Consider the following 25797-nt stretch of genomic DNA (forward strand, 5'->3'; position numbering starts at 1 on the left):
TTGCAAGTATGCATCTTCTTGTCTCTAGTAAGAGCAGAATTATCTACAAGGTATACTTGTCAACAAGATTAGGAGGATTTAGGCTTAGAGCAGAGACACTTAAGCACTTCAGCCTCTGGAAAGGTCTTGAGTGGGTTCAGCAAAGTGAATGTGTTATTCTTGAGAAGCCTGCCTTCAAGAACACAGTAACATACTGAAAAGAAAGTGAGGTAAGCATGAGTTTGACTGCTACCTATTTCTTCACAGCTGTGGTGATAGTTTGGATAAAGGGAGTGTGGAACTTGAATAGTGACTTTTTTTGCGTGAGGTTTGTTTGATTTAGAAATTTAGTAATGTCTTTCAAAACTCCAGAAATAGAAGTATCATCGCTATCAAGCCTACAGTTTCTTCTGGAAATGTTCTTTTAAAATGGGGTTAAATGCCCTTAAACATTCCAAGAAACAAAAAATGTATTATTTCATGATACTCAATTGCATTAGTTTGCAATGAGCACAGATCATGTATTGAACAGTCTCTTCTTGTTATTTCTAAGAATAAATCTGTATAAAAATTTCTCAAGTATTGAGAGAATAGATAAAAATATTTTGGTTTTCCTGACCTTACCTGTTGTTTTTTTCCCTTTTAAAGTTTTTTTTGACTAGTAAACTCTGCTGATTTACAGTAATCAGTACACAAGAGGATGGAACCCTTTATTTCCCTATTCATTTCATATTTCTGATGTAAATTTAATTGCTTAAGACTTAGTGTAAAAGAAATAGAGGAATAGCCAAGTTGGTTACCCCATAAATTTTAGTCTGCTTCAGAGAACTCCTATATTTTAATGCCCTAGGCTTCATTAGGATTTTTGTTTCCTGAGTGCTAGTGAGTTCGGTCATGTAGGCAGGAATTGGATCTTCCTGTTGATGTTGAAACAACAAAGACTACACAGGGAACGTGGAAGTGTAGCTTAAACAATTACAATGGATGCTGTCAGAAATGCAGTTTGGAGTTGCTTGGAATGAATAGGAGCTAACTTGTAACTCTAAAAGTACCTAACTTCCAGATGTGAATTTATGTGGATCTGTGGTGTTGCAGATGGGGAAGACATCAAGGGGTGTATGCATTCAGCTACTAATTGTCATGCAGTGAATATTAAAATGCGAGTCCTGCCTAGCAAGTGACTGAAGGTCAAGATCCATACGTGCTGCTTTTGACAACAGTAGTTAAGTTCCTGAAACTCCTCACTGCCTGTGATAATGGAGATGATATCTTGCATGTAGGTGTAAAGGTTTCTGTAGTGTTGATAAACCATTTTGAAGTTACTTATTACAAGGAAGCTTTCCTTAAAGCATTAGGGAGCGACTGTCTTGTTGTAGAGCTCACAAATAGAGCATTTTAGGAGCTTTTTTTGGCACACTATGTAGGGCCTAGGTCGTTTACAATAGTACCCTTCAGTGCATGCTATATTAAGCAATAAGGCCCAAACACAAAATAAGCTTGTATGATTTGTTTTGAACTTGGTGTGTGCAAATAATCCAGAATGAAACTACAGGGTTTGGGTTCTGTGAACTTAATATAACTTTTTCCTCTAGGATTAGTGTTCATCTCCTTAGGCCTCTCGTGTTCCATACAAAGAATTATTGTTTCATTTAAATGCAAGAGAATTCTGTTGCATAGCACATAAATTCTGGCAGAAATAAATTGGCACTATTTTAAGCAGTAATACAGGAGAACATGCCTGCTTTGACATTAGATTATTCATCCTATTATATTTTTAAATAAAGCTGCATGCAAATCTTCAGTGTAGTTACCTGTATCTCTTTGCAGCTGGAATTCTAGTGTCCTAAGTCTTGATCCTAATCCTGTCATTGAGTTGCTGTGACCTTGAACAGAATGCTTAAGTTTTGGATCATGATTTCTTTCTCTGAAATAGAAATGATACCATCTCTGAATTCTCTGTACTCTGCTTGGAGAGGCTGGTATTTGCTTAGTGGTAAATGGGCTTATATATTAACTTGAAGAATGGCAGAAGCAGAAATGATTATCTAAAAACTAAAAGATCTGAAAATTTGCAGTTTATTTGTAAGGACTATCTTCAGAGTTTCTTAATTCATGACAAGACTAGCATATATTATTTCACAACGTGTGTGATCTACACAGGAGCTCTATACTGTGCTGACTGCATGTTAAAAACTGTGGGGTAGACCCAGCCACAGTCTGTTTTGTCTTGGATGTAGAGTGAACAATACATCTTGAGAATTCAAAAGAAAAGAAGGTGGTTATAGGATAATAAAATACTCTTGATGGGTTTTGCCTTAACTGGATTTGACTAAGCTGAGCAAGGAATCTTAAAGGGGCTTAAAGATGACCCTGGCACCAGTAGAGAGAAGAGACCTCATTTCGCAATGAAGTGAAAGGGCTTTGAAGCTGTGTGGATGGAGGGTTTGAGCCAGGAGCGAACTAGAATTCCTTTTCAAAAATATTCCGTGTTTCAGAGAAGAGTATAAATTTATAAAATATGATATGGCAAGATTTGACATTCTTTCCTTTAGGTCTTTAGTTTGCAATACTAGCTACTGTGAAGAGACCTGAATAGTCTGGTTATGTGGGATAGCAATATTTAGGGAATGTTAAAGTCTTAGTAAGTCTTTTGAAAAGTCTTTTCTTTAGACAGCAGTGCTTGCTCTATTGCTTTAATTTGCCTTTACAATATGCTTCCTGTTACTGTGAGTGGATAAAAATGTGGAAGTTATCCTCCTCTTTCTCCTTGGGAAGGGCTTTAGGAAAAAACCCAACAAAACCCTGTGTGCCTGCAAAGATAAATAAGCTGATTAAATCTTAACAGAGTAATATGTAAAGCTGCTGGCAAAGCATTTGCTTTAATAGTAAAGGGTCAATTCTGGCTAATAAAATGTTCTAAACACACACTACCAGTGTTTGTTTATAAACTCCAGGTGCTCTGTGTAGCATTTGAAAATGGAGCCAATTATCTTGATCTGCAATAAAAGATAAACATCAGCATGTTATATATCAAGCTGCAGAGATTTTGAAACAGTTTAAGAGCAGCTGAGTTTTAAGTGTGCAGTGCTAGTGAAAATGGCAACAACATCTTTCTGGAACAGTGATTTTTCAAAGGTAAGTTGTATGCTTAATGAAATCTGTATGCTGATTATATTGGAAAACAGTCCAATAGCTGAGGAACTCTATAGGCAGTAGAAGAGAGTGTTCACTGGTAGGTGTGTTTTATTGAGCTTCTATCTTGCTGGCTGTGGAGTACAGCAGACAGAGGGATAGCATTAGTAATTTGGTCCTTACCGATGCTAGAAAAATAAGATTCTTAGAGGGGGAAGATGTCTGTTGGCAGCAGTTTCTCAAGCTTCTCAATTTAACATTGAAAAAAATACTAGTTTTATTCTGACAACATGCTACTATTGGAATCTATAAGTCTCAGGGAGACATTTTAGCAATTAACACAAAATCCTGAACAACATTTGTGAGTGATCCTTTTATCCAAATCTTGGAACAACATTTCTCACAACTGCTGTGTTACAGAAACCTCATAATGGCTCTTACAGCATTTTGCAAGTGATTGTGTCAGTCTGTAAATACTTAAGGAGCTTGCTCTTTGATAGGAGAATTTCTTACTGTGTTCTTAAGACCTACAGAGAAGTTCTGAATTTCATGTCTAACATTAGTGTTATCTGCTGGTTCACTCTAGGGAAATTTGAATTTATACAAAACTGAATCAGAAAAACACTAATGAAAGAATGCAAACACAAGCCCTGGAGGGAAGGAGTAACTCCAAATTATATTTTGTTTTCTGTGCTGGCAAAAAGCTGAACATATTCAAGTGTGGTAACACCTTATTCTGAAGAGATTTCAGAGAAATTTTTTTGCTTGTATTCTAATACTTATAAACCAGTCTGCCTTTTGTTCCCAAGAGCTGTTTGAGATGGGTGAAAGGACTTAGTAATTTCAAGCTCTGACCTGTACTAATTATTATTATCACCACTTGTCTGTCTTTCAGATTTCTGATTGTTTCAGAGGTGGCAGTGAGGCACACCTTTAGCACAGGAAAATGAGTGAGCTTGACCAGTTACGCCAGGAGGCTGAACAACTGAAAAACCAAATCAGAGTATGTATGGTATCTGTGACCACAGTACAGATGAGTGGTTATTTGTGTGGCTTGCGAACAGAGATGGACAGATGTGATGCATTAAGTTACATGGATGCTGCTGAGGGACTCTTCATTAGGGACTGTAGTGATAGGACAAGGGGTAACGGGTTAAAACTTAAACAGGGGAAGTTTAGATTGGATATAAGGAAGAAATTCTTTTCTGTTAGGGTGGTGAGGCACTGGAATGGGTTTTCCAGGGAAACTGTGAGTGCTCCATCCCTGGTGGTGTTCAAGGCCAGATTGGACAGAGCCTTGGGTGACATGGTTTAGTGTGAGGTGTGCCTGCCCATGGCATGGGGGTTGGAACTAGATGATCTTAAGGTCCTTTCCAACCCTAACTGTTCTATGATTCTATGTTTTCACAATGTCAAAGTTAATGCGGATTTTTAGAAAGGGCAAGCATATGTGACTGCTTTAGGAAATCACATTTTGGTCTTTTAATATTGCTTAGAAAAGAATAGTTACACAAATAATGCATGAAATGGATTGGATCAAAGTGAATATTTACTGAAGTGTTTCTGAGCCAGACCGTAACCAACATTAAGCAATCTCCTGCTTAAAATAAGGTATCGGCAATGAGATTTGTCAAGTCTCAAAACCCTCCAAGGATGGAGCCTATCTGGACACAGAGTTCCATTGCTTGACTGTCTTCATGGTGAAAATCGTTACCTTTTCCTCAAAAGAAGAATGTTTGGAAGTCAAATGCTCAATATGCTCTGTGTTTTAACAGCAGGCAGCATATTACATTCATGATGTAGTTAGCATGGGTCCTCTCTGATGGCAAGCAGAAATACTTTCTGAGCCTTGGTTTGAGGGTGCTGGATCATCTTGACAAAACACATAAGGGAAGGTAGAGAACTGTTGCAGAATGGCTCTAAGAGCAAGGACATGGAGCCTTAGAGGCTTTGTGCGAGCAAGGCAAGGGGTAGGCCTCACAGGTAACTGGATACCGGGTGTGGGAGGAGAATGTGAAGGAAGCTGTGTAGAACCAGCCAATACTGTTGTGCCTAGTAGGCGTAGCTAACACCACGCGGATATAAGCGAAGTGCGCCACAAATAAAGTAGAAGTTTGCTTATCACCCATACTGGGTTGGCGTGTCTTGCTTCTCCTCTCCGCTTACAGAGAACTTCTGATTTCTCTGTTTTTTCTCCTGCTGCAGGATGCTAGGAAAGCATGTGCGGATGCCACCCTGGCTCAGGTAAGTATTTAAGTTTAACATGAATTATCCTTTATCAATTTTTTTTTTAATTTTGCCTTTAGGTGGTTCCTTCCAGAGAGAAGTAAATTGTTTGTTTGTCCAGCTTGAGCAGTAGTTTCTGTAAGAAGTGTTCTGCTACAGAGATGGTAGCAGTACAGTCTTGTTACCATTATAGTCTGAACCATAATATCTGCTGAGATTAATTTAGTAATATCCACATAATGCTGCACTTCTGTTTGAACTGCTGCTGAACCTGAGCTGATGCCTTTGCCTCTTGTTGTACTGACACATTTTGATCCTATTGGCCAACATTAACTTGGGGAATGGGAATTCTGTACTCTGTAGAGCATCTCGTGGAGATACAGTGGGGGGTTTTCTAGAAATGTACACGGGAGTAGAAAACCCAGATCAAAGGTTTGAAATCCTGAAAGTCCAAGAAGATAAGACCTAAACAAGGTAATTTCTGAGTGTCTTTATAAATGCAATAGAGGGCCTGCTTCTTTAATTTGATAAGGATGTACTACACAAAATGATGTAGCTTTAGATTAGGCAGTTTTTAAAAACTCAGTATTCAAAATGTGGGACTTGGGTCTGCATTGGAATGCTTCTTTAAAGGTATTCATGTGTGATGTGTTACTTTGGGAATTATGAAGTGAGATATTCTGTGTATGACACCATTGCTGTTTCAGATCACAGCCAATATTGACCCAGTGGGGAGAATTCAAATGCGCACTAGAAGAACGCTCCGGGGACACCTGGCTAAAATTTATGCAATGCACTGGGGGACTGATTCCAGGTGGGTGCTGGTTATTCAAATCAGATCTCCTGGCATCACTCTTCAGAAAGTTGACTGTGCAGGACTGTTGTTTTTTTTTTCCTACCACTAGGAACCACTAGTTCCAAGAGAACTTGGACAACCAAGAGAATTCAGAAACACTTAATATCTCTTTTTTTTCTATGTTAAGAATAGTAAAAATGAAACCATATTGACACTGTAGATTTACAAAATCAGTGAATCTGAATCCTCTTTATAGAGCACATAAGCACTGATTTCATGCAAGTTTTCTCCCTCAATTGAGATGTTAGTTACGTGTTTTTTCTCAAGGCAGAAGGTGTTAACATGTAGGTGTTCCATCACACATTTCCATAATATTTAGCATTGTAATTGAGTACTTGCAAAATAATTTTGGTAGTGCTAATGACTGAATTGGGTAATGCTGCACTGTACTTGAGCTGTTTCAAGTACCTTGGCCTTGATAGTGGAGACAGATGCCATCACAAAGATCTTCCTTCTTCTTCCGGTGATTGTCTTTATCTCCTGTTTCCTCTCTAGGCTTCTAGTTAGTGCATCCCAGGATGGCAAACTTATAATTTGGGACAGCTATACTACAAACAAGGTAAGATAAACTGGTATACTGCTGTGTAATTAAATTGTGAAGACATGGGAAGGAAATGTTACCTGTCATGACTTTAGCTGCATTACTTGCATAGTCCTAAGACAAAATTTTGAATTCTACAAAACAATGAAGTTTGCATTTGAAGAATACAGCAGTGCATCCTTAGAAGCAGAAACAACTGCAACAACTTTAAAGCTGGAATTATCGTTGAGTCCCAGCTGTGAAGCTAAGGAATCTATAACTTTACTAACAAGTAATAATAATAATGTTTGCAAAGTAAGAATAACCCCTTCCTTTTTTTTTTTGCCTTCCTCCTGTAAACACAGCCTGCAGGCAAATCTGATCTAAATTACTGTAAGAACTGACAGATAAGATGGAAAAATAATCTTTATATAACATGATTTCAATCTCAGTATCTTCAGTTCTTAGATGAATGCTAGTTAATCCATGGTGTCATCAGGAGGCAGAGAGCAGCTTTCTTATCTTGGGGGGAATGAAATCAGAGGTTGTTGCTAGACTGGTGAAACATTTACTAGGATCAGAAATCGAACTCCTCAGCTGCAAAAACTTCCTCATGTACCTCTTGGAAGTATTGATTCGGTGAAAAAGCAATTGAGTTAAAACCAGCCAAACAAAAAACCCCACCACCCCCCTGCTCCAAAAGAAGTAATACACACACACCCCCCGACCAAACCACAAAGCCTCTGGAATTTGAGGTAGCAAACAGCTTGGTGTTGAAACAGTATTAAATTTAACTAGGTAGCACCCAGAAGCCACCAATTCAAAAATAGGTGACAGTCTGCAGATATTCTTTCGGCAGTTGCAGCACACATTGGAAGTAACACAGGTGCCATAAATATAATCTTTTCCTAATGATAAAATGGCTCAAGGTGAATATTCTGATTAGATCCCTGGTAGAAGACTTCCAAGAATGAGCTGATTGTGTTTTTAGTGGAAGGGATTGGATTTTCAACTGCTGATTGCTGCAAGATTGCAGATTAGCAGCAGAGGAACAGACAGTAATCTTCAATTGAGAAATGCAAGAAGATTGTTTGTATTGCATGAGGTCTCCATATGTGTAAGGATATGATCCCTTTCTTAAAGGTGTTGTGAACAAATTTGAAGTTAATGAGTTAACAAGAAGCAATGAGTTAACGAGAGAAAAGGTTTAGCTTCCATAATTTAAGTGGCATTCTTTGCACACAGAATGATAAGGAAATGGGGTAGATTTTTATATCATAAGGAATGATAAGGATGCGGTAGTTTTTTAAACATGAAGATTAATTGCCTGCAGTGGGTTTCCAAAGAAGGATTTAAATGGCAGTGGAAGCAGTGATTTCAGTTCTTGTTCATTCATAGCATAGTGTCTAGGCCTGGAATTGGCAGTTTTACTGACTATACTTTGAAGTCAATGTTTTTCTGAATCTATAATAAACCCATAGTCATCAGAGTACTGAAATAAAATAATTTAGTTTTTACTAAAATTGCTGATTAAACTGGATTTGGGAAAGGCAAGTTGAGATTGTCATCATGTCATTACTTGATCTGACGAGCTGTAATATAAGCAAGTTACCCTCAAAATACTTTGATACTCAAAAAACCGAAGACTTTTTACTGTTTTTTTTGTCCTTTTGACAAAAAGATGATGTATATCTTAAGACAGGTGAAAATCTTCCTGATGATAACTAATGAATCTGTTGTTTTGCAGATGAAACACATTAATGTGTCTGTTTTAGGTGCATGCCATTCCTCTGCGTTCATCTTGGGTCATGACTTGTGCATATGCTCCTTCTGGTAATTATGTGGCTTGTGGTGGTCTTGATAACATCTGTTCCATTTATAACTTGAAAACTCGCGAAGGGAATGTACGTGTCAGCCGTGAACTAGCTGGTCACACAGGTGAGTGCCTCTTCAGAATAATCTCAATTATAATCATATGGTGAAGGTTTTCTTTTAATCTTTTAAATGTAATTTCCTAAATAAAAATATATACCTCATTGTGCACCTCTATTTTTTGGGCAGGACCTTAGCTACATACTACCTGTTGTTAAATAGCTTTTTCTCCTTCCTTTTAAAAACTTTTTTCCAAAGGCTTATAGTCTTTGAGCAGAAGTGGTGTAATGATGTTTTAACTTTTTGCGAGACGGCTGCTTTCTGATGGAGCTTCTATTTACTTGCAGAAGTTTGAGTTCTCATTGTTTCCTCTTGTTTCTCCTTTTCTCCCTTCTCCTCAAAATACAGTGAAAATAGAATTTTTGCCTTCTGTTTCTGTTTCTAGGGTGAACCGTATTATGATTGATGGGGAGAGACAGGTAGACTTGTAGGCATTACCTGGTAAATTAGGATGTAAACTGTAGCTGCAGAGTTATCTTAATGACAGATGAAGCAAAATTCATCTTGTTAGGTAAGAAGTATTGTTAAGAGTTTGTGAAGCAAGAAAGCCCCTCATGGTACTTGAAAGCTGGCTTCTTAAGTGTGGGGGGTGACTTGAAAATGTTTCTTTCTGAATAAACCAAGAGACTCAGTGTCACGAAGTACCTTTAAAAGCAAATTCAGGGCTGAAGGTATTCTCACTTCCTAAAGAATGTACAGTTAATGGAGATGAGTAGCTTACAAGCAGTAATGACCTGGAAACTGTGAACTGCTTTTGGGTATTTTCTGATAATGGTCAGATTGTATTTTTATTTCTCTGTGAATAGGATTGGAAATTTTTCAGAGGAAAGCTGGGTGGGTGGTTTCCTGAACTCCACTGAAAATTAAAACACTGGCTATTTAGTAGGTACTCTGGTCTCTTGTAAAGCTACATATCACCTTTATGGTCTCTTTGTTTCCACAAAAGGGTGTAAGACAAAGGTAAATGGCTCCAGAGAAAAACTCTTAACAGTTCCTAAAGGAAATCGTCAGGTGGTCTCTGTGTCTTGCTAGTTTTCTGCCTGTTGAGCCTCTATACAGAGAAAAAAAAAAGGTATAAAGACTGTAGAAGGAAAATAAGGTTACTCAGAAATAAATAGTTACACAGTAATAATTTGTGATATTTTTTTTTAATACAGAAGAAGTTAAGTGTGAATTAAAGTACACTTAATACTATTTAATTCTTTCAGCTGTTTTTCTTCCAAAGCATGATTTAGGTAATCTAGAGGAACTGTATACCCTTTGGGTGCAGTTAAGGGTATGAGAATGTAGTGTTGATATGACCTTCCAGGTAGTGGTTGTGATGGCACCAGTAAAATGACTTCTAAAGAAGGTACTCTTCCTTCCCCCCCCCCCGCCTGCCCACTCTTCAGAACACAGGGAAAACTATTTAGGTTTGCTGTGACAATACTGTGTCCACAGTGTACCACTGTGCTAGTGTAGCGATTGGGTCTGGTCTGTAAAGAGACAAACTACATTTGATCCAAAACATTGGAGGCTCCTATATGTCAAACTTGTCTATCTTGTTTTAGGCTTACGTAGTAGCTCTTGTTCCATCTTCAGGAGAGGAGGCAGCAACATATAAGCAAGCCAGTATGCAATGTGAAGAGTAATCTCTGGTCTTATTCACCAGCTTGTTGTTTTGTTTTCAGGATACTTGTCATGCTGTCGCTTCTTGGATGATAACCAAATCGTCACCAGCTCTGGCGACACCACCTGGTAAGCACTAAAACTTTAACATGATAGTAATAACTTTTCACAGCTCTACGATGGAAGGAAGCTTTTTTCTTTGTAAACCTGATTGTCATCCAGAAGAGTAAATGTGATTTAATTATTGTTCATATGTCACGTTTTTAACCAGTAATGGAAAACTTGGACTTTCAAGTTTGTTAGCTTTGGCTGTTTAGTTATGCCCATATTCTGAAGAGCCTGACCTAATTCTGTCTGTTAAGATTGTATGAGCATTTTTTTTTTGCCTAGAACTATTGTTTTCAGAAATGTATTAGACTAATGAATTTCTCAAACTTGCTTAGTATTTTCAGTATTTATTACTTAAAAAGTCATACTTAATTTTTTTTTAAATACAGAGATCAGTTTATGTTACTATTCGTCAGATTTCCTAGAAAATATTCTACAGTGACAGTAGATGGTTTTTTCTTGTCCTTTCTTTTTTAGGAGAATGTAGGTGTGTAACTCAATAAATACTAGCTACTGAACAAAAAAAGACCTCAATTTTTTTTTCATAGATTTTGTCTCTTATATCTAATTCTTAAAAGCATTACAGCTCTTGCAAGCAGCAGTTCTTATAGCAAAGGTTGTCTAATCATAGAATCATAGAATAGTTAGGGTTGGAAAGGACCTTAAGATCATCTAGTTCCAAGGCCCCTGCCATGGGCAGGGACACCTCACACTAAACCATGTCACCCAAGGCTCTGTCCAACCTGGCCTTGAACACTGCCAGGGATGGAGCATTCACAACCTCCCTGGGCAACCCATTCCAGTGCCTCACCACCCTAACAGGAAAGAATTTCTTCCTTATATCCAATCTAAACTTCCCCTGTTTTAACCCATTACCCCTTGTCCTGTCACTACAGTCCCTAATGAACAGTCCATCCCCAGCATCCCTATAGGCCCCCTTCAGATACTGGAAGCTGCTATAAGGTCTCCATGCAGCCTTCTCCAGGCTGAGCAGCCCCAACTTTCTCAGCCTGTCTTCATACAGGAGGTGCTCCGGTCCCCTGATCATCCTCGTGGCCTCCTCTGGACTTGTTCCAACAGTTCCATGTCCTTTTTATGTTGAGGACACCAGAACTGCGCACAGTGCTCCAGGTGAGGTCTCACGAGAGCAGAGTAGAGGGGCAGGATCACCTCCTTTGACCTGCTGGTCATGCTCCTTTTGATGCAGCCCAGGATATGGTTGGCTTTCTGTGCTGCAGGCACACACTGAAGCCGGCTCATGTTCATTTTCTCATCAACCAACACCCCCAAGTCCTTCTCCACAGGGCTGCTCTGAATCTCTTCTCTGCCCAACCTGTAGCTGTGCCTGGGATTGCTCCGACCCAGGTGTAGGACCTTGCACTTGGCATGGTTAAACCTCATGAGGTTGGCATCAGCCCACCTCACAAGCGTGTCGAGGTCCCTCTGGATGGCATTCCTTCCCTCCAGGGTATCAACCGAACCACACAGCTTGGTGTCATCGGCAAACTTGCTGAGGGCGCACTCAATCCCACTGTCCGTGTCAGCGACGAAGATGTTAAACAAGACCGGTCCCAACACCGATCCCTGAGGGACACCACTCGTTACTGGTCTCCAGCCGGACATTGAGCCATTGACCACAACTCTTTGTGTGTGGCCATCCAGCCAGTTCTTTATCCACCCAGTGGTCCATCCATCAAATTGATGTCTCTCCAATTTAGTGACAAGGGTGTCATATGGGACAGTGTCAAAAGTTTTGCACGAGTCCAGGTAGGTGACATCAACTGCTCTACCCCGTCCATCAGTTCTGTAGCCCCATCATAGAAGGCCACCAAATTGGTCAGGCAGGATTTCCCCTTAGTGAAGCCATGCTGGCTGTTGCCAAGTTGTTTTTCATGTGCCTTAGCATGCCTTCCAGGAGAATCTGCTCCAAGATTTTGCCAGGCACAGAGGTGAGACTGACTGGTCTGTAGTTCCGTGGGTCATCTATTTTCTCCTTGAAAACAGGGGTTATATTTCCCTTTTTCCAGTTATTGGAAACTTCACCTGACTGCCATGATTTTTCAAATATGATGGCCAGTGGCTTAGCAACTTCATTTGCCAGCTCCTTCGGGACCTGCGGATGGATTTCATCAGGTCCCATGGACTTGTGCACATTCAGGTTCTTAAAATGATATCAAACCAGATCCTTTTCTACAGTGGGCCTAAGACCTTCATTCTCACAGTCCCTGCATCTGCCTTCCAAGACTTGGGTGGTGTGGTCAGAGCATTTGCGGTGAGGACTGAAGCAAAGAAGTCATTCAGAACCTCAGCCTTCTCCAAATCCTGTGTAGCCAGCTCTCCCGAGAGCTTCCAGAGGTGGCCTTCGTTGTCCCTAGTCTGTATTTTATTTGCTAGGTACCTGTAGAATCCCTTCCTGTTATCCTTAACAACCCTAGCCAAGTTTAATTCTAACTGGGCCTTAGTTTTCCTAACCTGGTCCCTAGCTTCCCGGACAACATCCCAGTATTCTTCCCAGGATGCCTGTCCTTGCTTCCACCTTTTATAAGCCACTTCTTTTCCTTTGAATTTTCTCAGCAGCTCCTTATCCATCCAAGGAGGTCTCCTGGCCCTCCTGCTGCACTTCCTTCTAGTTGGGATGCAACACTCCTGAGCTTGCAGCAGGTGATCCTTGAATATCAACCAACAGTCTTGGGCCCCCCTGCCCTCTAGGGCTATGTCCCATGGAACCTTCTGAAGCAGGTTCCTGAAGAGGCTGAAGTCAGCTCTTTTGAAGTCCAGGGCAGTGAGCTTGCTGCACGCTTTTCTCACTGTCCTGAGGATCTCAAATTCTCGACCCATCTCATGATCGCTGCATCCAAGGCTGCCCTGGAGCGTCACATTTCCAACGAGCCCTTCCCTGTTGGTGAGCACGAGGGCAGCACGGCACCTCTCCTTGTCGGCTCCTCTATTACTTGCAGAAGGAAGTTGTCTTCTACACAGTCGAGGAACCTCCTGCATTACTTGTGCCGGGCTGTTCCGTCGCTCCAACAGATACCAGGGTGGTTGAAGTCCCCCATGAGAACAAGGGCCTGTGAGTGTGAGGCTGTTCCTATCTGTCCATAGAGCGCTTCATCCACAGAGACCTCTTGATCAGGTGGTCTGTAACAGATCCCCACAGTAATGTCCCCCATAGCTGTTCTCCCTTTAACCCTGACCCACAAACTCTCTGTTGACTGCTCACCTGTCCCCAGACAGAGTTCCATACTCTCCAGCCTATCCCTAACATAAAGGGCAGCTCCCCTTCCCCGCTTGCCAGGCCTGTCTTTTCTAAAGAGCCTGTAACCTTCCATCCCAACTCCAGTCATAGGAGCCATCCCACCAGGTTTCTGTGATGCCTATTGTATCATATCCGCGTAGATGTGCACACATCTCTAATTCCTCTTGTTTGTTCCCGATACTACAGGTGTTTGTATCTGAGCTGATGTCCAAATGAAGTCAGCTCATAGGCTGTAGCAGCTGAAATATCTCTACGTTGCTCTCAGCATTTATTATAAGCACTTCTACATAGTGTCAGTGTCTTTGAATGCCCATCTGTTCACTGATTCCGAGTAGCTGTTGAATACATATGGGGTTTAATGCAAAAATGTTTCTAAATATGGGTTGGTGTTTTGTTTTGCTGCAGGGTTTGTTAAAATTATGCCCTTAAGAGAATTCAGCTACATTGAGTTACTGTAGTATCTCTACAGTTCTCTGGATAGCAGTTTGTCCTTGACACTTCAGTTCAGCCGAACTTCAAAGTACAGTTTCAAGTCATCTTTTACTTGCCTTGTGCGAATCTGCCCCTGATGGCTCTGCTTTACCTAGAAATTACAGAAATTGAAAAGTCTGCATCTTCCTTCAGTGTATAGACCTCTTGTTAGGGAGATAATAGTGTTATTTCATACTTTTATACTCTTTGATTATCACTGTACTGGTGATTTTGCTGTCTCAGAAAAGCTCGAAGATCACAGACATAACTTAAGGTTGCACATCCTCAGTGTCTTTTTAAAAATGGGAAATGCTGACTCAGCTTTTGCTGTAAACTTGCCATTGAAGCTTTAAATCATTTCACTTGGTTTTTCTACCACTGGTTTATTTTTTTATTAATACTTTAAGGAGTTTTACTTTTTAGCAATGATAATAAATTAACGGGTTTAGACAAGAATTGCTGTCTTCACCTTGGAACACTGATGTGTTAATATCTGCCTTCTTAATTCTTTCAAGTGCTCTCTGGGACATAGAAACTGGCCAGCAGACAACTACATTTACTGGGCACACTGGAGATGTCATGAGTTTGTCTCTTGCTCCTGATGCCCGGTGTTTTGTTTCTGGTGCCTGTGATGCCTCTGCCAAACTGTGGGATGTTAGAGAAGGAATGTGTCGGCAAACCTTCACCGGCCATGAGTCGGACATCAATGCCATCTGTGTATGTATCGACTTGAGCAGAGACCCCATGGGATTTCAGTTCGTATTTTTACATTTCACTAGTCTCAGCTCTTAAGCATGTACTGTATGATGTGGTATTATGGCATGTTTTTCTAACTGATAATTTTTATGGCTGGGGAATGTACCTGAAACTTGTACAGCTTGAGTTCACTTGAGGTAGGTGAAAACTGACTGTTCTTCACATGCTCTCTTACTTACTAGTAGTAGTGACCGCACTTTACACATTTGGATAAATTATATTTTATGCTTCTGATACATTTAAATGTAATGGTTTAAAAGGGAAGCAAAACTGATGGACTTTGGCTAATGGAAATCGTTATTTAAGCTCAACATTTGGTTTACCCTAAAATTGTTAAAAATAATGAAAGTTCCTTAAAAGCTAAACATACAGAAAGGCCTCTCCTATTTTATCACTGGGTCTACATCACACTTTGTTAAAAGCACATAAATGATTGGTATAAAATTGGAGATGGTGAGTTAAGATCAGCTCTGGTGTAGTCATTTGCAGGTAGGGGCAGGAATATGATGATGTTGCTTAAACAAATGAAACCAGTGTGGAGAAAAAGAAAAGAATAAGAGGAAAAATCGTGTTCTGGGGAGGTGTATGCTCTTCTTTGCAGCTTTCATTTTTTTTTTTTTTTGACTTGCTCTGCACAAAATGATGAGTTCAGTGAGACAGAGGAATCAAGTCTGAAATTGTGTCTCTTTTCCTCCCTCCTTGAAGTTCTTCCCAAATGGCAATGCGTTTGCCACAGGCTCAGATGATGCTACATGCAGGCTTTTTGATCTTCGGGCTGATCAGGAACTTATGGTTTATTCACACGATAACATCATTTGTGGCATCACCTCTGTAGCATTTTCCAAGAGTGGGCGTCTCCTCTTAGCTGGTTATGATGACTTCAACTGCAATGTCTGGGACACGCTGAAAGCTGATAGAGCAGGTAAATGGTTTTTTTTTGGGTATGTTATAAACACAGTGGGACACTCTGAATGTGAGTTGTCATTGAGTGTTTCCTGCCTCAACTTTAAAATTCTGTGATAACCTGTTTCAGGATGACCAGTGATGAAAGTAGATTAATGATGATAACAAATAAAATGGAATACTGCTTAAGGATAGAAAGGAACAATGGATGGTTGCAAACAGGAAGATTGCCACTAAAAACAAGGTTTTGGTGGCTATATTTGTAGGCTTTATGGCATTGTTTGTATTAACTGTTCAAAGCAATTCGACATTAGCATAGCTGTTCATAGAAAAGTTGGTTGTGTTTCTTTTTCCCCTGATAACTTGTAGCAGTAGCTGTAGAGACAACCAGCAAAACAGCATGCACTGTGGAGATCAACTTTTGAGGAAATGAGTATGAAATCCATTGTACGAAGATTTAGGTAATTTAACTTCAGCTCTTTAAAAGTGAAAATTGTTATCAGAAAAAAAAGGAGAAAAGGTATAAATTGAGTCTCAAATGTTTTGCTACTCTCATTAGAACAGGGGATAAGAACAAGAACCTATTGTGCTGCCCAAGGAAGGCTCTTAAAATTATCCTAGGTGGATTTTAAAAGCAAACAAAAAGCACCAGCCAAGTTACACCACAGGTGGGGGAGAGGGGGGAACCAACCCAAACATAAAGAAATGTATGATTTTACTGAAATAGTTTCCATTGGGTTTGTTAATTCCTTTCTCCAGCAACCAGAATTTATTCTTTGTTTCTCCTAAAATTTATGATAGTTTTTGTCAATGCTCAGAAGTTGAAGCTGTGGACTCTTGGTTTGTATATTCTAAAATAACTTCTGGTTCTATTTGCCAGATACAACTATTTCAGTACTGGAATGCATTTTATGAATCAGTTTGTGTGTTGAGATTTACAATTCCAGATTCTTATGCTTTGATTATTGAGACATAAATGTGTATACAAGTGGAAATGAATTGAGAAATTTCTCTTGGTTAATGTCTAGGTTAGTTTACAAATGACTGTGTTTAAGTACTGTAAGAACAATTATGTGGGTCTTCCTGTATTTCTGTTCTTTGAAAGATCCTCAGTAAGAAAAAGGAGGTGGTGATCTTGCTTGCCTATAGAAATGAGAAACAAGTCTTTTTCTACTGATCTGGGTTTACAGTCCATGTACGTGTCAAGTGCAATTCCTTATTACCAACTTTTAGAATTGATTTAAACTACTTTATTGATTATTTTGCGTACTGAAATGTTCTGAGACTTCAAGTTGCTGGTCAGATTTGACACTTGGACACTTCTATCATACCTGGTTCTATATTAAGCGCCTTTGTGGTTATGTATTTAGCTCAAATGCATAAGACTTCTCAGCGCTGTCTTTGTTTTACAACATTGCAGTGCTTATTAATGTTGATGGTAGAGAGAATGTTGATATATTAATGCTTTTTCCAGAGTAAATTTTAGGTAATTCCTACGTACTCATGTTAGCTCTGGCAGCAGGCTTCTGTATTGCACTGAATTTCCAAAGAATGTATAGTGTGCTTCAGCACTCAGGATTTGGCTTCTGATGTGGCAGAAGTGCACAATGCTGTCCTGAGGCTTAGACACTTGATGGATTTAATAGGATTTGGAGATTCATGGTGTTACTCAAACAGCATTATTGCTTTTATCAAGTATATCACAAAAATTACTTCTTCAAACATCAAGCATCCTTGTCTATGAATTAGTCATTTGTACACTGCTATTAACAATAATACTAACTTTTAAACATGTTAGTTTAAAAACAACTGACTTAATTCATGTTTTGTACTGAAGATTGGTAAAAGAAAGGAGGAAGCCCAAAATATGAACGAGGAGAATTCGAAACACAATGTGATTGATGTATAAAGATTAATTTTAAGTGTACGAATACCTGAGTGCTGTGGACTGAAAAGCACTTGAATATAATTAGGTTTTCTTTTTACCTACTTGAAACTCTTAAATTGAGAGGATAAAATGTTGCTTATTTAGTTTTTCTGCTTGGTTGTTTGTTTTTTTTTTACAGCACTATAATTGTAACATATTTCAGTATTGACAAATACATTGTATGTAGGAGTTTGTGTTGCAAGTGCTTGTAAACATAGTAAGATAAAATTAGCTGAAAAAATGCTTTAGTGTTCATAGCATAATTCAGCTTAATTGACAATTTTACACACTAAAAAAATTAAAATCTAACTGATCTTTATCACTGTGGAGAGGAAATACATAGAGCTATGCAATGCATGGTTATACTGTATTTATTGCTATGACATTGTCAGCAGAGTTTTTGGGGCTGTGATTTTACAACTCATGAGAAATCAGTACAGGTCATAATGTGGGGAATAAACAAGGAAAAATTTGGAGTAATGCGTTTACTGAATTATTCTATTGTGGAGCCATCCAGTTGTATCCAAGTTTGTGCTTATTAAATCAAAAGCATTTAAAAATTCCAAGCATGCCTGTTCAGGATTTTTTAATGTATTGGTTGAATAATCCAGTCACATGTGTCTCAAAGTAATATACGTATTTGTTACATATTCTTACTTACAGGTGTCCTTGCTGGTCACGATAACCGTGTCAGTTGCTTAGGTGTGACTGATGATGGTATGGCAGTGGCAACAGGATCATGGGACAGCTTCCTCAAGATCTGGAACTGAAGTAGGTAGGTATCCAATTAATTAAGGCTGTGCTTGATTGGGATTTCAGAGTGTTTATTTCCAGGCTAAACAATGCTGTTTTACTGATGCTATGAGCCTGTAGTTCAAATTAGGAAAGTCACTAAGAAAAAAAGAAATCAACTTATTACAGAAGGCTATTTGTTTAATGTATGCAATGTCATTTTTGTGATAAGCTATTTTGGCATGTTTTATTTTCCTGATAGGGATGACTATACAGTCTTTTGCATCTGGGCTGGTAAATAAATAGCATTCTTGAAAATAGTGAGATAATGTCTAAATGTGTCAGTTTAGTGAGGGCAAAGCTTGACGCTTGCTTATACTTTATCAAAGCGCAGCTCTTAATCAGTCTTTCTGTGTGTCAGAAGAGCGGTGGATTCCATGACTGGAAGAAGTTTCCAACAGTTGAAAATTAAAAATGATAGCATATCCAATCCAACCATACTAACTTGGACCCCCATCCTCCCAACTTCAAAGGGCAAGATCTTTTCCATCTCCTGTTGCTGAAATGAAGAGCACAATTACCTTTCCAAGAAGAATTTTTGTGTTGTAAGCAAAATGAAATTGTGCATTCCTTCTGGGACCATTTTTTTTCTTTTCTGTCTTGAGAATTAAAAAATGAAACACTATCATAAAAGCATGAACAGAAAATAAACTTGAGCATAATTGTGAAACAGTTAGCTTTCACTGTAGTTTCCAAGTTGAGGTTAAGGACTTTATCTTACACACTTGCAAATTTTAAAGTCATGTTTGTAGCAGGATTTTTTTTTCAAGTTTCCTTTTTAAATACATTTCTTTAGGTATTTAATTGAGCAAACCAAGGGAGTCCTAGCCCAAAGCATCTGGGGGTTGTTAACACTGTAAATTTAGTCCCTATTTTTTTTTTCTAGTGTCACAGATAATTGTTGCACAAAACTTGGCATATATAGGATAATGTTAAGCAGTAAGGTAACCAAGCACATGCTGTAAAAGGTAATGAATGCTTGTTTAAAGAATCCTTTCACCTTTTATGGATAACAAATGCAATCCTTGGTCCCTCCTGTCCCCCCCATCCCCCCCCCTTTATTATTTCTTTTTTTATCTGTTTTGGATTTGTCCACTGGAAAGGGCAGTTTATATGTCCTTAACACTATCCTATAAGTCTCATCAACCAGGAATCTCTGTTTTCAAAAGAGACCTGTCCTACACCTGGGTATTAAGTCAATTCTTTGTGTATGAAATGATGTACAAATCAATGTTTTGAAAATAATGATCTTGAACTTTCTAAGTTAAACAGGAAAAAAAAATTTTTTTGATTGTTTGCCATATTGGGTGGGTTTACTCTTAGAATCGCATGCTGTAGAAATGCTAAAAAGTGCATATTGGACTAAGTCCTTAGATGTTTTTTCTTTGAAGAAATAACCTGTTTAAAAACTGTAACCATTGTCGCTGTATTCATTTATTGTTGCTACTCTGTGCATAAGTCTCTGAAGAACTCCAGTACAAGCTATGCACGTTTTGGAGTAGCGTGGTAAGTCACTTTTTTCTTTTGTTTTTTTCTTTTTTTTTTTCTTTTTATTTGAAGGAAACGGCCTGTTCAAACAATCGCTGTCAAAGATTCTGGGGTGTGGGAGGAGGGAACTTAGACCATCTTCTTTATAAATGAGATCCTCACAGCCAGTTCCTCTTGTAGGATGAGTCCTTTGCATCTGATCAGAGTCATTTTTGTAATGAGCAGGTTTTCCTGGCTTTCTTTTCAAATAAAATGTTAAAAGCAGCAGTGTTTGGACAGCAGATTGTTCTGTTAAACTTTCCTATCTTCTCACTGTATCCAGAAATGCTCCTTCTAGCAGCAGTAGTAGCTTTCTCCATTTTGTTTTTTCTGCAACATTCTGTACAAAAATGTGCTGTAATTGTGCGTTAGGCCTGGATTTGGCATAAAAGATGAATTCCCTCTTATTCTCTTTCATGAAACTACTCTGTAGAGCTTTCTCCACGCCCTGTATCCCTCTTCACCTTTTGTATTTAATTTTAAAGTCAGTGTACTTCAAGAAAGCTGGATGCAAGATAGATACTATATTAAAATGTAATGTTATTTAAGATGTAATAAAGCAGTTTGACATGAGTTTTGACTGATCTGTTCTGCAGCTTTTTGTTCAACCCACAAAATGACTTCTGGCAGGATTTGAGTTATGAAACAAGCATGAGAGAAAAGTGTGTGATGCCCCAAACCAAATTGTTAGATATTTTCAGTTGGCTTTGATCTTTAATGGTTTGTGTGGTATACATAATATGAACATGAAAATGCTTTGTGGGATATAAGTGCAACACCTTAAGTAGGAAATTAGAGAAAAATGTTCAGTAACTTGTTTTAAAGTTTCTGTGCCCTTTTAATAAGGAAAGAATTGAGTGGAACATCTTGTGTTACTGCCATTTCAGGATGTTGTCATTGTTAGCTGTCCTTACTGTAGGTATTGAGAAGGGGAAGTAGCTGTCATTTTAATGCTCAGTAAGAACAAACTCTCCACAAGGCAGAATTATATCCAGAAGAAAAAAAAAAAGGACTTTATACCAACAGAAGCAAATTCCTGCAACACTAGGTGTTGAAAGGCAGTTGGTTTAACAACTTGGTATTGGGCCACTCTAGGGTTTTATTTTGCATTTTTAGTAAGTAAAGTCTCTTCTCTTGTTCTGACCTAAACAAAAGTGAATTTTTTCCCTCATTTCACATCAACCAAGAGAGATTCCAATGCCATGGCTTGGTTTCATACCAAACATGGTAATTCTTGGCCTTAATGGAGAAGTTTTTAAAAGCTGTGAGTATGGAAAATATGATGGTGATAGTACTTAACTAGCAGCCTTTAACTGTGAGCTTACGGTTTTTGGACAGCAGAATACTGGTCAGTAGTTCATGGATGGAAATGCTTAAATTTGGGAATTTCAAATTTTACCTTTTCCAATTCCAAATGGTATAGCTATTTTTTCCCTGCACGTGATATACTTTTATTCCAACAGATGTTTCATATGTGCCTTTGTCTAGTCTATAATAAAATCAGTGCAGACATGATCTGTCTTACCTTCCTTAATCTCTATCCATATGTTAAATTGCTGTTTGCTTGTGCTGAGAATGCCTTTGCTGGTAATAAAATACCTGCCAAGATAGCAACTTTTTGTGTCAAGAGGCTAACGTGCAGTGTGATATATTTGAAATACAAATGGTTGCAAATGCATCTTGTTGCAGACAGTGCTTCTGTTAAATATGAAGCTTTAAGCTATATTATTTAAATATCTAAAATCTGCATGCTTAGTTATTCAGAGAGCTGTAGCTGAGGAAGAATGGGTATGCAAGGCAGGAAGCACTGAACTCTTGTGTCGTTGACTTTGGGGTTTTGACAGCCTTTAGTTTTAGGGGGGCTTGGGTCAGTACCCAGTTCAAAATGGCTTCTGTAATCTTACCTATAGCAGTCATAGTAATACAGTAGCTCCTCCTGTGGGCTTCAGAAAGATTCTGACTTAAAGATAATTCTGAGATGTGATTCCAAAAGAGCAGCTTCACCTGGCTGCCAGGAAACTTGTAGAGCAAGGTATCCTAAACTGAGAACTTTGATACGTGAGAGAGATTTGTCTCTGCTTGGTCTTGGTGGCACTGCTTGCAGTTTGTTGCTTGTGGGCTCGTGAGTATTTGATGTGTGAAGGGGTGAGGAGTGGAGTCTTTGCAAAGGAGGATGGAGTAAAATTTACGAGTTTAAGAAGCCTGTTAGATGATCTGGACAACACTGATGGAGCTGAGGTATTCAAGTAATAAGTGGGGGTGGGAAAAAGAGTTCCAGTTGTCTAGTCCTGGCTTGGGAAAGTGTGTCATGGTAATAGCATGGACTTCCATGGGATTGGAATCCTCTCATGGAGCTGGGGGGAAGGAGTCAAGTGAAGGAAGAGATAACGAATGTCTTAATTTCAGTACCTAGTGTTAAGACTTTTAATTATAATGTTTTTTGTGGCTTTCATGGCCTTTAATTTCCTTGTATATTAAATGTATTTTAAAAGATCTGAGGTTATACTGCTAGTGGAAGAAAAGATCTGAGCTGGGCGTCCTAACTTCAAACCATTCAGTGCCTTTGGGTGTATGCTTAAAATCAGCTGTGAAACATACTTAAAATTACTGATAGAATCGTGGCCCACAACAGCTAAAAATAGAATTATCTGGTTTCTGGGAAGTGGCAAAGTAAATAAGAATAATAAAACCTGTCACCCTTGCTGTGTAACTTGGACTGAAACAAACCAGGATCTTGTGTGATATTATGATTAATACTGTTTTTAGTGTAGGTGTAATCAGGAATTCAGATTTTGAGGGGAAAGAATCAAAGAACTGACTAAATGAACAAGTTTTAACAGCAATTGGTTATTTTTGCGTAGTGATGCTCTGGGTTATTTGTGTTTTTTTTTTTTTTGGTTTTTCATTTTCTCTTCATGTAATCTTTAAAAGTCTTGTTTCTGCTTTAAGCATCAGGCTCCTCAGTGGATCTGAGTTGATCACTTTATAACATTCTGATGTGTGAGAATTCTGAAGTATATGATCTATCTGGTTTAGGGCTTTATGAGAAAGGGAGGAAGAAGAGCTGGAGAAAGTTTGGAGAGAATAAATAATAGATTTCATTTCTAATGTTCTGGAACAGGGATTCTTAGCCTATTCCCTTGTCAACCCTGCTCGGAATGGCCCTGTCACATGAAAATTCCCAATATACTCAAAGATGGGAGCAGACATTTTGTATCCTGAATGGCAGCGGCTTGCATTGTGTCAGATACGCTGCTTTTTCTGGCGGTGTTATTTGTTGATTCAAATATTACTACTTTTGGTACCTGATGAGTTAAAAAATTCCTGCTCTCTTTCCAGACTTTTCTTAAACATAACTGGGTGCAATCTTGTCTTCTCTTACTGTTCTTGTGAAACCAGATCTGCTGGTAAATCATTGCCTGTGGGTCTGGTCTATCATTTACTTTTACGGAGAAATTGAAGGCCTTGCTTCTGGCATGGCTGGATGTCGTTCCAGGCTTTACTGCTTGTGTTAAACCATTGCCCCAGGAAACACTGTTGAGACAATCTGAAGTTCTGTTTCCTGACAGGAGATGGTGTGTGACAGGCAGATTTATGGCCTTGTGACCATTAGCTGCCTGCTAGTTTGTAATGTCTGCTTATTTAAGAGTGTTGAAATGCAGACAAGGGAGCTGTTTCTTCATGTAGCAATTACTCTGTGGGTTAAATCACTTCAGTGGAAGCAGGAAACCTTGAGCTCTTGCTTTCCGTGGTGATTCCTAGGCTCCTAGAATGGGTTGGGTTGGAAGGAACCTTAAAGCTCATCCAGCTCCAACCCCTGCCATGAGCAGGGACCCCTTCCACTAGAGCAGCTTGCTCCAAGCCCCTGTGTCCAACCTGGCCTTGAACACTGCCAGGGATGGGGCAGCCACAGCTTCTCTGGGCACCCTGTGCCAGCGCCTCAGCACCCTCACGAGGGAGAATGTTTTCCTAATACCTAAATCTACTCTCTTTTAGCTTTCAGATTCTTAAATTCTGTTGTCAAATATAGAGAAATTGTGGAGTCCCAGATCAGGGGCTGGTGTTAGGGAGTGGTTCCTCTCTGACAATTGTGGCCCATTCAAATATGTTCATTAAAGGATGCCAAAATTGAATCATTCTGAAACTGTCTACTCAGCTTTTCCTTCAAATGTTCATAATAAAAAGTCTCTAAGGAGTATTTTGAATGTGTATGGGACAGTAACACAGATTGTATTTGTAAAATTATGCAGTATGTCACTTCCATGGGGGAAATGGAAGCCACTGAAATGTGAATAAAAGCTGGGTGAGCTTCTCATTGCTTAGAGAGCTGGCTGCTTAAAGCTCACGCTTTAGAAACACGGGCCCTGCAAAATGCTCATTCAGGCTTAAACCAAGTCAATTTTGTCATGGAATAGAAAAAAGAGAATCTTTTTTCTTTTCCTCTTGTAATTATTCATAAACCATTTGTTCTAGATTAGTGCAGTGAGATGTGATTGACCCCAAAATGTAATCTGTGGAGCTGGGAGTGGAAAATGAAAAGTTTATTTGCTGTAACAGATTTTTAAATGACAAAATAGATAAGGCAGGAAAAAGTCTGTTAAAAAGGATGAACTATTCAAAAAGCTGTGTTCCTGTGAAAATTGCGTACAGAAGTACAAACAGTGCAGCTCCATCTGGTGGTATAAAACCTGAAGGTGGATGGTCAGTGGATGACGAAGCCTGTACTGAATTTGGCTGTATTATGTGTTCCAGGTACCCCCCAGGTAATCCTTCCTTTGTAAATCTTCAGAGCCCATTGGAGATGTTTTGATTTTTCCATAAGCACTTAAAAATACCCCAAGCTTTCCCCAGTGTTCCCTTTGATGGGGATTTTCTAATTTTGTTTATGTGAAAACTTGAGATGGCAGAGGTGATGAAGGGGTTGAACATCAGCCAGTGTTACCTGGAGCAGGGTCTTTTAGACAATTTTAAATCCAAGTTTTGTTGAGAAAATAATGGATGGAGATCATGAAGAGCCTTGGTAATTCCCTGCCCTTCTCTCTCCTTGTTCACAGAATTTCTGAGCTCCCTCTCACCATTTTTGACACACCCTGTCACAGCTCTAATTGCAGGTGTTTGCTCTTTTCAGCTTTCCTCCTCTGCTTTAAGTAGGAATTGGGATATCAAGTTTCTAATTAAGATAGTTTGATTGACAAGGTATTCATGCTGGGATTGGATTCTGATGACGTCTGCTTCTGTTCAGTGGTGTAGTGAAGTAACTTTCTGTGGTACAAATGAGTATTGCTATGCTATATGCTTGTGTCTGATAGAACAATCACATAAATTCCAAGTCCCTGTTTACAAAAGCAAAAGTATTTTAAGGTCTGTAGAATTCTAATATTTAGTTTTTGTCTCCTTTGCAAAATAACGATTCATGTTGAGTGAAGAGCAAGTAGGCAGCAGCAGATCCTTTTCTACACTGGCTGGTGCTTGACAGAGTGAGTCATACTGTAATAATACATAGCTGCATATATTTATCTAAATTTTCATTGTTTTTTCACCATAGTTCCTTATCCTTTTTTAGTGATTTACTTTCTCTAATGATATAAACAACACTGAAACAAGGCCCAATGGGAATAACCACATTTGATTCTTGCCTTCCTGAAGCTGGTGCTTAATTCCATGACAAGACAACATTTAGAGTGAGAGGCAGACAAAATCTGGCATTTAAAATTAGTCAAGCCTTATAACTGCATGATATTTTTTTTTTCACTGTGTTCTCTCATCCACTGAAGGTGTTCAGAATACCGCGTCAGTTCCCAGAG

At 39.0% G+C, this 25797-nt stretch overlaps 1 protein-coding gene across 4 annotated transcripts in view; it reads left to right on the forward strand.

The window, feature by feature from the left end:
- GNB1 (G protein subunit beta 1) overlaps positions 1-20566 on the forward strand; it is a 41681-nt gene extending 21115 nt beyond the window's left edge. Inside the window, exons 2-11 of one of the 4 annotated variants that reach the window (XM_062614612.1) lie at positions 4007-4114; positions 5317-5355; positions 6045-6151; positions 6689-6752; positions 8489-8651; positions 10316-10382; positions 14604-14805; positions 15550-15766; positions 18338-18449; positions 18828-20566. In XM_062614612.1, the coding sequence (XP_062470596.1) occupies positions 4058-4114; positions 5317-5355; positions 6045-6151; positions 6689-6752; positions 8489-8651; positions 10316-10382; positions 14604-14805; positions 15550-15766; positions 18338-18444 (1023 nt within the window). In that variant the 5' untranslated portion in view covers positions 4007-4057 and the 3' untranslated portion in view covers positions 18445-18449; positions 18828-20566. The remainder of the gene's footprint in view (positions 1-4006; positions 4115-5316; positions 5356-6044; positions 6152-6688; positions 6753-8488; positions 8652-10315; positions 10383-14603; positions 14806-15549; positions 15767-18337; positions 18450-18827) is intronic. The other 3 variants (XM_062614613.1, XM_062614614.1, XM_062614615.1) reach the window with 3 other exon arrangements.
- The last annotated feature ends 5231 nt before the right edge of the window (positions 20567-25797 follow it).

This window comes from Pezoporus occidentalis, unplaced genomic scaffold (assembly GCF_034315485.1).
Source record: "Pezoporus occidentalis ecotype Australia unplaced genomic scaffold, CSIRO_AGI_Poc_V1 ctg176, whole genome shotgun sequence".
NCBI lineage: Eukaryota > Metazoa > Chordata > Aves > Psittaciformes > Psittacidae > Pezoporus > Pezoporus occidentalis.